We start from the raw sequence: 16,245 nt of genomic DNA on the forward strand, positions 1-16,245 counted from the left end.
CATATACACACACACTTATATATATATATATATATATATATATATATATATATACGACGGGCTTCTTTCAGTTTCCGTCTACCAAATCCACTCACAAGGCATTGGTCGGCCCGGGGCTATAGCAGAAGACACTTGCCCAAGATGCCACGCAGTGGGACTGAACCCGGAACCATGTGGTGGGTTAGCAAGCTACTTACCACACAGCCACTCCTGCGCCTATGTTTAGTATAAATACCGAATCTTAGGTCATTCATAATTATTTTCATTTTATTTGCAACAACTAACTGGAAAAGCTGGGATTCTTTAAAATGTTGGCACCACTGCCACAGCCATGATGACAATGGCTGTCATCATTACTGTCATCATTACTGTCATCATTACTGTCATAAGACATAGACATTTTAAAAACAGTTTGAGGATTTTTAGAAATATTTTAATAGCCTAACCTTAGTTGATATGGTGGTGTCCATGATTATTGAGGTAGTGGAGGTTGGGTGATTCAGCTATATGATATCTTTTATCTCACTTCCTTATTACTAAACTCTGCTTGCAAAGACCTGTTGAGGCAAGTGAAATCAAAATCAAAATCAAATTCGATGATTGGCATCCGTGCTAGCGGGGTGCAAAGAGCACCATACGAATGTAATTGTTGACAGAGCGGCTAACCGGCTTCCATGCCAGTGGCACATAAAAGGCACCATTCAAGTGTGATCGTTACCAGCGTCACCTTACTGGCACTTGTGCCAAGAGCACCATCCGAACATGATCGTTGCCAGAGCAGCTAACTGGCTTCCTTGCCGGTGGCACGTAAAAGGGCACCATTCGAGCGTGATTGTTACCAGCGTCGCCTTACTGGCACCTGTGCCGGTGGCATGTGTAAAAAGATTCGAATTGCCAGTACCACCTGACTGGCACCCGTGCCGGTGGCTCGTAAAAAGCACCCACTACACTCTCGGAGTGGTTGGTGTTAGGAAGGGCATCCAGCTGTAGAAACTCTGCCAGATCAAAACTGGAGCCTGGTGCAGCCATCCGGTTTGCCAGTCCTCAGTCAAAATCGTCCAACCCATGCCAGCATGGAGAGCGGACGTTAAACGATGATGATGATTCCTCTGTAAATACTACTTGCCTTATATCCTACTGTTATTGATGGCCCCTTCTTTACTTAAATTACTATTCTTTTCCTTCTGTTTGATCATACAATTTTGTCTTATATTATTAGTCCTGCCATCCCCTACCATCACATCTCCATACCTATTTCTTTATTACCCACAAGGGGCTAAACATAGAGGGGACAAACAAGGACAGACATAGGTATTAAGTCGATTACATCGACCCCAGTGTGTAACTGGTACTTAATTTATTGACCTTGAAAGGATGAAAGGCAGAGTCAACCTCGGTGGAATTTGAACTCACAACGTAACGGCAGACGAAATACCGCTAAGCATTTTGCCCGGCGTGCTAATGTTTCTGCCAGCTCTCCGCCATCACATGTCTATACCACCATCACCTACCTACCTCTGCTGTCACTATCATCACATGTCCATACCAACACCATCTACCTCAACTGTAGTTACCATCATATGTTCATACCATCACCACTACCTATTCAGTAGCTACTCTCCACTAATATCACATGTTTATACTATCATCCCCTACCTCTATTTTAGCTACCATCTACTACCATCATGTATCTATGTCACTATTACCTGTTTCTTTACTACCCACAAGGGGCTAAACACAGAGGGGACAAACAAGAACGGACAAATGGATTAAGTCGATTACATCGACCCCAGTGCCTAACTGGTACTTAATTTATCGACCCCGAAAGGATGAAAGGCAAAGTTGACCTCGGCGGAATTTGAACTCAGAACGTAATATATATATATATATATATTTATTTCTTTACTACCCACAAGGGGCTAAACACAGAGAGGACAAACAAGAACAGACAAATGGATTAAGTTGATTACATCGACCCCAGTGCCTAACTGGTACTTAATTTATCGACTCCGAAAGGATGAAAGGCAAAGTCGACCTTAGTGGAATTTGAACTCAAAACGCAGTGACGGACAAATTACCACAAAGCATTTTGCCCGGCGTGCTAACGTTTCTGCCAGCTCGCTGCCTTCTATTTTAGCTACCATCTACCACCATCATGTATCTATATCCCAGTTACCTACATCAACTGTAGCTACCATTATGTGTCTTATTGGGCCTCGTCTGCTAAGCATAATCTAACTGTTACTTTGAATCTTTGCTTGAGTAGAGAGAAAGGGATAGGAGTTTTGCGGGGGGCCACTGTGTGGCATAATATCTTTAACCCTTTAGTGTTCGCATTATTCTGCCAAAATTAATCCTTTTTCCTCCACATTGTTTTGAACTAATCATGCATTATCTTGTAGCTTTGAGATTTTGATGAGGTAGCTGTTAATTTTTAAAACGATATTGTAGGGTTGGTGTGAGAGACCAGATCTAGCTAGTTTGACCATGAAACAGGCAGAATACTTTTGGCCGGATATGGCCGGTTTAAATGCTAAAGGGTTAAAGAACAAGAGGGAAAATATTTAAGGTTGTCTGGCTGATGAAAACTTTTATAGGGAAGTGGGTGTTAGCATGTTTTATGTAATAAGCCAAGAAGTTAAAGAAAATCACACACTTTGTTGTTGATAATAAACTAATTATATTTGAAAAGTAAAATAACGTAAAGTATTACTCTTTACTCTTTTACTTGATTCAGTCATTTGACTGCGGCCATGCTGGAGCACTGCCTTTAGTCGAGTAAATCAACCCCAGGACTTATTCTTTGTAAGCCCAGTACTTATTCTATCGGTCTCTTTTGCCGAACCGCTAAGTGACGGGGACGTAAACACACCAGCATCAGTTGTCAAGCAATGCTAGAGGGACAAACACAGACAAACATATACACACACATACATATACATATATACGACAGGCTTCTTTCAGTTTCCATCCACCAAATCCACTCACAAGGCTTTGGTCGGCCCGAGGCTATAGCAGAAGACACTTACCCAAGATGCCACGCAGTGGGACTGAACCTGGAACCATGTGGTTGGTTAGCAAGCTACTTACCACACAGCCACTCCTGCGCCTATAATTATCTTTTATCATGTGATTTTTTAAGGTGTCATATAACTTCCATGAGTTCAAATCTTGTCATAGCCATTGTGTTTTTCTCTTTCATATAGCAAAAAGAATTAAAAAAAAGTCTGTTTGCCTCAGTCAGTTTATCTTATAAATACATTCACTTCAGAGTTGGAGGGAGGGCCTCTTACTGTGAAGCCAAGTACATTGAACACTATGCACATAGTCCAATGTGTGCATGTTACAATGTGCATATTACAACATGCACTTATTACAACATTTACGAAATTGACTGTTCACAGCTTAAAAAGGCAAAATTGATGACAAAACAATTGTTACATTCATTATAAAAAAAAATTGGAAGTGCTGGTGGCATGTAAAATGCACCAACTGATCGTGACTGTTGCCAGCCTCCCCTGGCACCTGGGCCAGTGGCATGTAAAAAGCACCATCTGTACATGGCCGATGCCAGTGCCACCTTGGCTGGCTTCCGTGGCGGTGGCACATAAAAAGCACCAACCGATCGTGACTGTTGCCAGCCTCCCCTGGCACCTGTGCCGGTGGCACGTAAAAAACCACCATCTGTATGTGGCCGATGCCAGCGCCGCCTTGACTGGCTTCCGTGCCGGTGACACGTAAAAAGCACCAACCGATCGTGGCCGTTGCCAGCCTCCCGTGGCACGTAAAAAGCACCAACCAATCGTGGCTGTTGCCAGCCTCACCTGATACGTAAAAAGCACCAACCGATCGTGGCTGTTGCCAGCCTCCCCTGGCACCTGTGCCGGTGGCACGTAAAAAGCACCCACTACACTCATGGAGTGGTTGGCGTTAGGAAGGGCACCCTGCTGTAGAAACACTGCCAGATCAGACTGGACCTGGTGCAGCCTTCGGGCTTCCCAGACCCCGATTAAACTGTCCAACCCATGCTAGCATGGAAAACGGACGTTAAACGATGATGATGATGATTATTATTATGTGAAGATTTGAAATATATGCTTAGCTGATACAAAATGAAGTCTATTGAAAGAGTGAAGGCAGAACAACTGTGGATATAAATGAAGTATTTATTTAAATTTTCGTTTCTCAATTTACTATTTTGCTAACGGGTACATTGAAATATCATAAACCATTTCATGCTCTCTGAAGCAATTAAGATCAATATTAAAAAACATCAATCTATTAGTGTTCTGTCACCGTGTCGTTTATCTGCTTTGTCTTTCTTTCTTCCAATCAGTACTCTTCACTGTGTTACAGCTATGGTTCACCTCACTTGCAGCTAGAAAATATTAAACACAACACACAATTTATTAATAATATAAATGGGCAAAAATAGAAAAAAAAAATTACAATAGGCGTAGGAGTGGCTGTGTGGTAAGTAGCTTGTTTACCAACCACATGGTTCCGGGTTCAGTCCCACGGCGTGGCATCTTGGGCAAGTGTCTTCTGCTATAGCCTCGGGCCGACCAATGCCTTGTGAGTGGATTTGGTAGATGGAAACTGAAAGAAGCCCGTCATATGTATGTATATATATATATGCGTGTGTGTGTTTGTGTGTCTGTGTTTGTCCCCCTAGCATTGCTTGACAACCGATGCTGGTGTGTTTAGGTCCCCGTCACTTAGCGGTTCGGCAAAAGAGACCGATAGAATAAGTACTGGGCTTACAAAAGAATAAGTCCTGGGGTCGAGTTGCTCGATTAAAGGCGGTGCTCCAGCATGGCCGCAGTCAAATGACTGAAACAAGTAAAAGAATAAATAGTGAATACATCAAGGATTGTCTATTGTGTAAATAACTCTTCTGAGAAATACAGTTTCCACTTCGAAAAGTTATTCACAAGATTTGGGTATTACAACAACTACTGAGCTGTTTCTTTAAAAACACAAACACACTATACAAGTATGCATTGCAAAGTTTGTGTATTCTGTATTCTAACACAACCTCCATGTTTAGTGAGAGATGAAGACCACCTTTTGATATTAATACTGCTTCTGTCTCAGTGTTAATAACGTTTTCTCTTTGTCTGCTTGTGATTCCAGAACAGTTTTTGTGTGACCATAGCTTACATTGAGAGTCTAGTGTTTGGCATTTATGCCTACTCCTTTTCTTCATATTGAGCAAGGCTAATTCCCTGAAGATATCAGACCCCTATTTTCTTTCCTGCTTACTGAAACCTTTGGTTAGAGCAGCGGACTCGTGGTCATAGGATTGCGGTTTCGATTCCCAGACTGGGCGTTGTGAGTGTTTATTGAGCGAAAACACCTAAAAGCTCCATGAGGCTCCGGCAGGGGATGGTGGTGATCCCTGCTGTACTCTTTCACCACAACTTTCTCTCTCACTCTTACTTCCTGTTTCTGTTGTACCTGTATTTCAAGGGGCCGGCCTTGTCACTCTCTGTGTCACGCTGAATATCCCCGAGAACTACGTTAAGGGTACGCGTGTCTGTGGAGTGCTCAGCCACTTACACATTAATTTCACGAGCAGGCTGTTCCGTTGATTCGGATCAACCGGAACCCTCATCGTTGTAACCGATGGAGTGCTTCCATCCAGTCTTAGGAATGCTTACCTTGAAGTTCCTTGCTTCTAGGTTTAGTTTTCCCCTTTCGATTCAACTACGAGAAGTAGATAATGAGCATTTAGAGACAGTCTTGGTCTGTGTGACTTTTGATGAATACAAGAGGATTGAGGACTGCACTTGAATGGACCCCTCCCCTCAAATTCATCACTGAATTCATTACTCTTTACTCTTTTTACTCTTTTACTTGTTTCAGTCATTTGACTGCGGCCATGCTGGAGCACCGCCTTTAGTCGAGCAAATCGACCCCGGGACTTATTCTTTGTAAGCCCAGTACTTATTCTATCAGTGTCTTTTGCCGAACCGCTAAGTGATGGGGACGTAAACACACCAGCATCGGTTGTCAAGCAATGCTAGGGGAACAAACACAGACACACAAACATATACACACACATACATATATATATATATATGTATACATATATACGACCGGCTTCTTTCAGTTTCCATCTACCAAATCCACTCATTAGCGTTGGTCGGCCCGGGGCTATAGCAAAAGACACTTGCCCAAGATGCCACGCAGTGGGACTGAACCCGGAACCATGTGGTTGGTTAGCAAGCTACTTACCACACAGCCACTCCTGCGCCTATTGTTGACTCTCTTTACTCTCCATACATAGCTTATAGAGTCCTCACAAGCCATTCGTCTACACCTAAGCCATTCATCTACATCTATCACTTTGTCTAATTATTCATTTATTCAGAGTTGTTAAAACTTCACTGTTTTTACTCCGAGTTCAATGTGATGATGTTTGGAATAGTGACAAGACAGTGTTTTAGTTTAACCCTTTAGTGTTCAGATTATTCTGTTAACTGTAATACTTTTTCACTCAAATTGTTTTGAATTAATCATGCATTAGCTTACAGCTTTGAGGTTTCAATGATGTGATTGTTTATTTTTAGAATGTCAATGTAGGTTAGGTGTGAGAGGCTAGATATGGCCAGTTCAAATATAAAACATGTAGAATATTTTGGACCGGATGTGGCCAGTTTAAACACTAAAGGGTTAAAATAACTAAATACACACACACACACTACTATTGTGTGAAAACTTATACACAGCCACACATACCCAATATAGTGATGAGATTAACCCCTTAAGTGGTAGACTACACAGTAATATCAAATAACTCACTCACAAAAATTCAGCAACAGACTCACATCACTAAATGTTCATTCATTACCATCAGCATCATTATCATCAGCATTTTCTTAGTGAGTAATGTTATTATCATCTTTAAAATCAAAATCAAATTCGATGACTGGCGTCCATGTTAGCAGGGTGCAAAGAGCACCATACGAGTGTGATCACTGACAGAGCGGCTACCAGCTTCCGTGTCAGTAGCACTTAAACGGTACCATTCGACCGTGATTGTTACTAGTATTGTGTTAAAGAGCACCATCCGAGTGTGATCGTTGCTAGAGCGGCTATCTGGCCTCCGTGCTGGTGGCACGTAAAAGACAGCATTCAAGCGTGATTGTTACCAACGTCGCCTTACTGGCACCTGTGCTGGTGGCATGTGTAAAAGATTCGAGTGAGGTCGTTGCCAGTACCGCCTGGCTGGCCCAGTGCTGGTGGCACGTAAAAGTACCCACCACACTCTCGGAATAGTTGGTGTTAGGAAGGGCATCCAGCTGTAGAAACTCTGCCAGATCAAGATTGAAGCCTGGTGCAGCCATCTGGTTCGCCAGCCCTCAGTCAAACCGTCCAACCCATGCTAGCATGGAAAGCGGACGTTAAACAATGATGATGATGATGATGATTATTCATCATTCACTGTTGCTATCATGCATTTAAGTAGCCTTTGAAAATAATATAAAGAAGCACTGTTTACTTACAAACATCCTGCACTATCTGGATTTTATCTGGATTAACACAGACTTTACTGAAGGTGGATTCAGCCATGCTGAGCATGTGTGTTGTAAGTTCCATCTTTCTGCTCATTATGTGGACCATAGGCGTATGGCATTCACCGTAGTAGTTGGTGAAAGCGCAGACGAATATTATCGTGAGATTATCATAATCCGTATACAGGATCTTTACAACTGCAATAAAGAATAAATATAGATTCAGAGAGAAAGGATCCTCACTAAAGGAAATATATTTATACACACACACACACACACACACAAGCATATATATATATATAGATAGATTCAAATAGTCAGATGCACCAGAATTTTGTATGGTGTTATCCATATAAATCCATGGCGTGATTATAATCAAAGATAGCAACAAGAATATCTTCGGTAATTTGGTACAATCGTTTCATGCTACACCATGAAACGATTGTACCAAATTACCGAAGATATTCTTGTTGCTTACTTTGATTATATATATATATATATATATATATATATATATATTAGAAGGTTTGGAGATGATGTACAGGTGTTTAATATTAGAAGAAATGAGGTACTCACAAATTCGGATGGTTTTATATTTACAGATATTTATTTGTATATTACAAATAAATATCTGTAAATATATTTCTGAGTACCTCATTTTTTCTAATATATATATATATATACACACACAGAGAGTGTGTAATAGAGAGAGAGAGAGAAAGGAGTTCACATCAAATGTAATACAGGATATATATTGACAATATTGTGTGCAATATCTTACGTGCAGAAAATGTGTACTTTGTTGTAAAATGTCCACTGAGATCATGAGCACATTGAGGTTGTATGTCACCAACAAATGCACCACTAGTGTCTGTCTTGTTGCTGAAAGAAACAAGAATAGCAAAGATCATTTAGAAGAGGAATACTGTTAGGATACAAGATTGAACATCATCATCATCATCATCATCGTTTAACATCTGCTTTCCATGCTGGCATGGGTTGGACAGTTTGACAGGAGCTGGCCAGGCAGAAGACTGCACCAGGCTTCAGTGTCTGTTTTGGCATGGATTTTTACAGCTGGACGCCCTTCCTAACACCAACCACCCTGCAGAGTGGACTGAGTGTATTTTTTGCAGCACCATCACAGGCGAGGTCAGTTTTGGCATGGTTTTTACAGCTGGATGCCCTTTCAAATGCCAACCACTTTACAGTGTGGACTGGGTGCTTTTTTTATGTGGCACCAAAACTGGCTGGGTCACCAAGTAACTTGCAAGTCCTTTGAGAGAGGGAGGGGGAATTGGAGGTGATGAAAGGTTAGAGTGTGGCAGAGAGACAGAAACAACTGAATCAGAGATAGGTAAAGAGAGAGAGATGCAGATTGCACTACACTTTAAAACAACTTGCATTCCTGTATTTGTATTGCCCAGTGTCCTGGGCATGGACAGATTGAAACTCCGACGTCTGGCAGCTGACTTGGCAGACACCCATAAAATTATTAACCATCTTACAATCAATAACTCCGAGCACCTTTTCAAACTCCACCTGTCTAACACCCATGGACATGTTTACAAAGTCAGAAAACAGCGCAGCTCCCATGACTTTCAGAAAAATTTTTTCACACTAAGAGTTGCTGAAGCATGGAACAAACTGCCGGTTGTTAGTTGTCGGAGCACTGCATCCTTCAAAACTTCCATGCTTCCTGAGATTCGCCAACACTACACCTGATTTTCTCTCCCCTCCATACACACGCAAGCATGTATCTGACTCATACACTGTTCGCTTTCCAGACATTTGTACATTACTGCATATACTTTATATGCACTTTTGACAAGTTGTGGTGCACCTGAGCACTGTATACAATAATTTCTTTATTATAATGTCATAGGATGGCTGGTATGGTGTAGTGTATTAGAATGGCTTGCACAATGTAAAAGGGCAGCTGGTACAGTGCATGGCCACAGCTGCTGTGATACCCTGTATAAGGAGACTGGTGTGATATAGTGTATCACAACTAATATAGTACAGGAATTAGGAAAGCTCATGGAGTATTGTGTGGTGTAATATAATGCAATAGTAATATTGTGTTGTCTAATATAGCAGCCATACTATTAATGTATTTCTAACCAATGTCCATATCTCTGTCCCATGCGAAATGCTTAGCGGTATTTCGTCTGTCGTTACGTTCTGAGTTCAAATTCCGCCGAGGTCAACTTTACCTTTCATCCTTTCGGGGTCAATAAATAAAGTACCAATTTCGCACTGGGTGGGTGGGGGGTCGATGTAATCGACATAATCCCTTTGTCTGTCCTTGTTTGTCCCCTCTATGTTTAGCCCCTTGTGGGTAGTAAAGAAATAGGTATTTTGTCTGCCGTTACGTTCTGAGTTCAAATTCCGCCGAGGTCAACTTTACCTTTCATCCTTTCGGGGTCGATAAATAAAGTACCAATTTCGCACTGGCGGGGGGGGGGGGGGCGATGTAATCGACTTAATCCCTTTGTCTGTCCTTGTTTGTCCCCTCTATGTTTAGCCCCTTGTGGGCAATAAAAAAAAAATACATATCTCTGTCCCATGGTAACAACACTTGTCTTACTATTGTAATGTAATACTTACTTAGCATATTGATATCCAAGTTTTAAATGTCCATCTGTGTCCTCATAGAATTGAACTCTGTGTGTATGGTTTGCACCCCTCTTTCCTATTTGGTCAGGGATATCAGAATGCGCTACTTCATACCATGTTCCAAGAAGCTGAAATGATTGAAGCAAATGTTGGCTATTAGCTGTAATAATTCAGGAAAATAAAGAATGCCATTTATCAATTTAGAAATGAAAGATTAGCAATTTAGGAAATTCAATTTCCTGTGTAATTATTTCCTTTATAGACACAAGAGTCTCTGCTTTTATAAGGTATAAAAGGAGGCGCAATGGCCCAGTGGTTAGGGCAGCGGACTCGCAGTCATAGGATCGCGGTTTCGATTCCCAGACCGGGCGTTGTGAGTGTTTATTGAGCGAAAACACCTAAAGCTCCACGAGGCTCTGGCAGGGGATGGTGGTGATCCCTGCTGTACTCTTTCACCACAACTTTCTCTCACTCTTACTTCCTGTTTCTGTTGTACCTGTATTTCAAAGGGCTGGCCTTGTCACTCTCTGTGTCACGCTGAATATCTCTGAGAACTACTTTAAGGGTACACGTGTCTGTGGAGTGCTCAGCCACTTACACGTTAATTTCACGAGTAGGCTGTTCCGTTGATTCAGATCAACCGGAACCCTCATTGTCGTAACTGATGGAGTGCTTCCATCATCATAAGGTATAAAGCAGGTGGGATTTACTCAAGTAACCCTACTGAAATTGTGGAGGCACATGGCCTAGTGATTCGAGCGGCGGACTCGCGGTCGAGGGATCATGGATTCGAATCTCAGACTGGGTGATGTGTGTGTTTATGAGCGAAACACCTAAGCTCCACGCGGCTCCGGCAGAAGGTAATGGTGAACTTTTGCTGACTCTTTTGCCACAATTTTCTCTCACTCTTTCCTCCTGCATCTTGCAGCTCACCAGCGTCCCATCCAGGTGAGGAACCTATACGCCAAGGAAACTGGGAAACCGGCCCTTATGAGCCAGGAGTGGCTTGAGAAGGAACAAACAAAAAAAAAAACTGAAATTGTAGCTATAAAAGTGGTAATCATTATAGTAGTATCGGTGCAAGTAACAAAGGTGTTCATGATAATAGTAGGAGTAGAATTAGTACTGGTTGTAGTAGTAGTAGTAGTTGTACTAGCACTGATGATTATATTAGTTGATTTAGTAATGGTATTGGTAATAGTAGAAGTATTAGTGACAATACTGGTGGTATTAGTGTTAGTAATAGTAGAAACTGGTATTAGTAATAGTGGTAACAGGTTGTAGTTTTGATGCTAATTGTAGTATTTATGGTGGGAATGTTAGTATTGATGACCAAAGAAGTAGTGGGCTGGCAGAATTATTAAGGCATTGAAATAAATGAGGCATTTAGTAACAGACTGTTGAAAGCGCCAAAACTTAAAAGCCGAAAAAAGCACAGTTAAAGTTTTGCAACCTTCAGAATGCAATATCTTGGCAAGAAATGAAGTTAGGAAGCTAGTTTTGGTCTTAAAATGACCATGAAGACCTCCTCTAGTCATTCGACCTGTGTAAAATTAATTATTATGTATGCGTCTGAAAGATGAAACAGTGACTGCATCTGTCTCATTTTATAGAATATCCTGGTACTATGAAACGGTGTACCAAATTACATATTTTAGCCACAATACCTAGAAAAAACATACAGAGACCCCACCCAAAGGTATTGTTTGTGCTTTAATATACCAAGGTAAGAATCTTTAAGTGGTAGGTAAAACAAGATAATAAGACAATAGCCCATTATCGTTATGATGGTAACAAGGAATATTAACAAAATGAACCTTAACACCTTGAAAAACGATACAGGGACCACACCAAAGTTATTGATTGAGCATGTGGTGTGCTTACAATGGTGTGTTACTAAACTCTCTGGTCTGAGTTTGGGTGAGCGAGCATCGTGTTTGTAGCGTTGAGGTATAATAATTTTTTTCAGCTGGATTTCAACCTTATTGCAAGCCTCATTGGTTCTTCCTCCCAACTTTTTCGGATTCTAGACGTTGAGACAAAGAAATTGAGATACTAACCTCGAAAATGTTGTGCTTATGACACTGTTACTAAATGCCTCAAATGCTTTGCAGAATTTCTTCAGATTGTTCCGTGTTCCAGTCATGCTGAAGTCATCTTTTCTTTTCATCCTTTCAGGGTTGATAAAATAAAGTACCAGTCATGTACTGGAGTCAATGTGATCAACTAACCCCTTATTATTATTATTATGGGATTTTCTTCTTCTTTCAAATTTGCTTCCATTTCTTGCCGAGTGTCTTCCCGACCCCTAGGGCAAAGAAACTCATAGTATACATTGGTAGGCCATTAGACTAAACTCACTAGTTCGTTCATTTTTTTTTTTTTTTTGATAGAAATAAAGTTAAATTAAAATACATGGGTAGTAATAGTTCTCACATCGACAATGCTCTTCTCAATACATGTGATGTACCAGTTAAGACAATCTTTTGCACTTCTTAATCTTCGACTTAATCTGTTTGTCTGTCCTTGTTTGTCCCCTCTATGTTTAGCCCCTTGTGGGTAGTAAAGAAATAGGTATTTCATCTGCCGCAACATTCTGAGTTCAAATTCCGCCGAGGTCGACTTTGCCTTTCATCCTTTCGGGGTCGATTAAATAAGTACCAGTTACACACTGGGGTCGATGTAATCGACTTAATCCGTTTGTCTGTCCTTGTTTGTCCTCTCTGTGTTTAGCCCCTTGTGGGTAGTAAAGACTCTGTGTTTAGCTCCTTGTGGGTGGTAAAGAAATAGGTAGGAGTCTGAGGAGTACTCGGTCACTTGCATGTTAATTTCATGAGTAGGCTTTTCTGTTGACCAGATCAACTGGAACCCTTGTCGTTGTAACTGATGGAGGCCCAGTTTTCAGTTCTCTCTGTCCCCAATCAATTTATCATCTTAGTCTCTCTAGTTCCTGCCACGTTGTTGTATTTTCACTTTTTCATCTAATTACTCTTTTACTCTTTTACTTGTTTCAGTCATTTGACTACGGCCATGCTGGAGCACCGCCTTTAGTCGAGCAAATCGATCCCGGGACTTATTCTTTGTAAGCCCAGTACTTATTCTATCGGTCTCTTTTGCCGAACCGCTAAGTGACGGGGACATAAACACACCAGCATCGGTTGTCAAGCAATGTTAGGGGAATAAACACAGACACACAAACATATACACACACATACATATATATATATACATATATACGACTGGCTTCTTTCAGTTTCCGTCTACCAAATCGACTCACAAGGCTTTGGTCAGCCCGAGGCTATAGTAGAAGACACTTGCCCAAGATGCCACGCAGTGGGACTGAACCCGGAACCATGTGGTTGGTAAGCAAGCTACTTACCACACAGCCACTCTTATAATACATCAACATTGCCAGTGTAAAATTTCTCCAAACAGATATAATTAGGGAACCTTTATGTGTGGTCACTTGACATGCTAGAAAGAGCAGTAAATTTTTCTTGAAATTACACCTGATCAGAAAAGGAAACATGCCCAGAAAAATGCAATTTGGTGCCTGGGAAAAAAAAAAAAAAATTTGATGGTCATGGCTGTAGTGTCTTGGACTACATTCCTACTTAGAGCTGAGTTAAAGCTAAAGAATATCAACAACAACAACAAACCTTTGACTGGTTGTAGTTTTCAATACCAGGAATATTTTCCACAGAGCATGTAGTATGTGTGTTGTTCGTCAATTTTGTAGGTTCTGTGAAATCTAGAATTAAGGATATACAAAACTATATTATAGTGAAGATCAAATAGTGTGTGTGTTTAGTTGGCAAAGAAAAAAAACAAAACAAACCATCCTCAAGTATTACAATGTCTGTTTAAACACACATTTTCACATGAAGAATTGTGCCAAACAATTACGAGGTCTGATCAACAAGTATCTGGACTGGTGCTATAAAAACAAAACTACAGCACATATCAATTTGGCATTTAATCTCCTTCAAACTAGTCCCCTTCAGAAGCCACACACTTAATCCAGTACCGTTTCCAATGATGGAAGCATTCCTGGAACTCGTTTTCTGAGATAATCAGCAGCCACCTCACTGCATTTACTTTGATTTCCTCGACATCCTGAAACCATCTTCCTTTCAAGTGGGATTTGATTTTTGGAAAGAGGAAAAAGTCGCAAGGGCAAGATTAAGGGAAAATGGTGGCTGTTGGACTTGGGAAATGCTCTGCCAAAAACTGCTGCACAAGCTGTGCTGAACATGCAGGCGCGTTGTCATGATGAAATTGTCACTCACTGGAGACATGCAATTGTGGACTTTTCTGACAAATAGCATCTGCTATAGCCCCGGGCCGACCAATGCCTTGTGAGTGGATTTGGTAGACGGAAACTGAAAGAAGCCTGTCGTATATATGTATATATGTATGTGTGTGTGTGTTTGTCCCCCTAGCATTGCTTAACAACCGATGCTGGTGTGTTTACGCCCCCGTTACTTAGCGGTTCGGCAAAAGAGACCGCTAGAATAAGTACTGGGCTTACAAAGAATAAGTCCCGGGGTCTATTTGCTCGACTAAAGGCGGTGCTCCAGCATGGCCACAGTCAAATGACTGAAACAAGTAAAAGAGTAAAGAGAGTATGCAAATGCCACAAAATGTCATAGTAGTACTCCTTGTTTATTGTCTGACCTGGTGGAGAATACTCTTGATGAACAATCCCCTTGTGGTCGAAGAAAAGGGTCAACAGTGTCTTCAAATTACTTCAAATCATTTGCGCTTTCTTCAATCTCTGAGAAATTGAGGTCTTCCACTGTGAAGACTGAGCCTTTGTTTCGGGGTCATAGCCATAGACCCATGATTCATCACCTGTTATGACCGTTTTCAAAAAGTTTACATCGTTCTCAACACAATCAAGGAGATCTTATACAACTAAAACCGGAGTATCTTTTTGATCAGCTGAAAGCAGTTTTGGCACAATCTTAGCAGACACATGTCTCGTACCCAAATCTTCAGTGATAATGGACTGAACTGAACTGTAACTAATCTGCACATCCTCATCTTCATCATCGTTTAACGTCCGCTTTCCATGCTAGCATGGGTTGGACGGTTTGACTGTGGACTGGCGAACCAGATGGCTGTACCAGGCTTCAATCTTGATCTGGCAGAGTTTCTACAGCTGGATGCCCTTCCTAACGCCAACCACTGGTAACTCATGGATGGCAATTCAATGATTTCTCCTCACAGCTGCACATACATCAGCAATGTTTCTTTCAGTTCTGCTGGTTGCTGGTCTCTCAGAACATTCATCACTATTGACATTTTTTCAGCCATCTTGGAAACGTCTGAACCTCTCATACACCTGTGTGTGGCTCATACACCCCTCTCCATACACTTTCTGTTACTTTGTGTAGGTCTCTGAGCAGGTTTCACCAAGCTTTTGGCAAAATTTGATGCAGATTCTCTGCTCAACTTTTTCTGTCATGGTCAATGGGATGATCACACACTACACATGTTCCTTCCAAGCACTGCCGTAAACAGCGGAAGTGAGATAGAACGTTAAAACTTAGTTGCATGCACAGCAGAGTTTAAGGTCAATCTGTGCCAAATGGCTTCATTTTGTGTGCCTTAGCTTCATTACTATGGCAACAGTTTGGATATTTATTGATCAGACCACGTACATAAATATAATGAATTATAACAGTTTATTAGATTAGCTGGAGATAAAATTGTAATGGTGGATGTAGTTATAGTGGAAGATATAGATGTTGGTATGGAGGTGTATTAATGATGATGGATATTGTTGTAGTGGTATGACATTCAAATTGTGAATCATGAAAGTTTTTGGCTGAAGAAGAATGAGTGTGAGAGACACAAAGAAGGGGAATTAGATAGAAAGATAGACAGATTGGGAAAAAAGGAAGACAGATGTAGACAGTGAAATTGATTGGTATAGAGCAGGGGTGGGCAAACTACAGCCCGCAGATGTATGCGGCCCGCCATAGGTTTTCATGCGGCCCACCGAGAGCTTTTATGAATCCCAACTTCTATGCAGATACTTCGTAACTGTTTCAGTTGTACAGTAATTCACAATATTTTCACTTGATTTTTATAAATGAGG

The 16,245-nt window shown here is 41.2% G+C and overlaps 1 protein-coding gene across 2 annotated transcripts in view; it reads right to left on the reverse strand.

The window, feature by feature from the left end:
* Window positions 1–4,148: 4,148 nt before the first annotated feature.
* Window positions 4,149–16,245, reverse strand: part of LOC115224175 — a 104,244-nt gene continuing 92,147 nt past the window's right edge. For both annotated transcript variants that reach the window (XM_029794946.2, XM_036500673.1), the window contains 5 exons: window positions 13,799–13,890; window positions 10,131–10,267; window positions 8,302–8,402; window positions 7,512–7,718; window positions 4,149–4,378 (listed from right to left, as the gene is read on the reverse strand). In XM_029794946.2, coding sequence (XP_029650806.1) covers window positions 4,305–4,378; window positions 7,512–7,718; window positions 8,302–8,402; window positions 10,131–10,267; window positions 13,799–13,890 — 611 coding nt within the window. In that variant the 3' untranslated portion in view covers window positions 4,149–4,304. The remainder of the gene's footprint in view (window positions 4,379–7,511; window positions 7,719–8,301; window positions 8,403–10,130; window positions 10,268–13,798; window positions 13,891–16,245) is intronic.

Source organism: Octopus sinensis, linkage group LG2, assembly GCF_006345805.1.
Source record: "Octopus sinensis linkage group LG2, ASM634580v1, whole genome shotgun sequence".
NCBI lineage: Eukaryota > Metazoa > Mollusca > Cephalopoda > Octopoda > Octopodidae > Octopus > Octopus sinensis.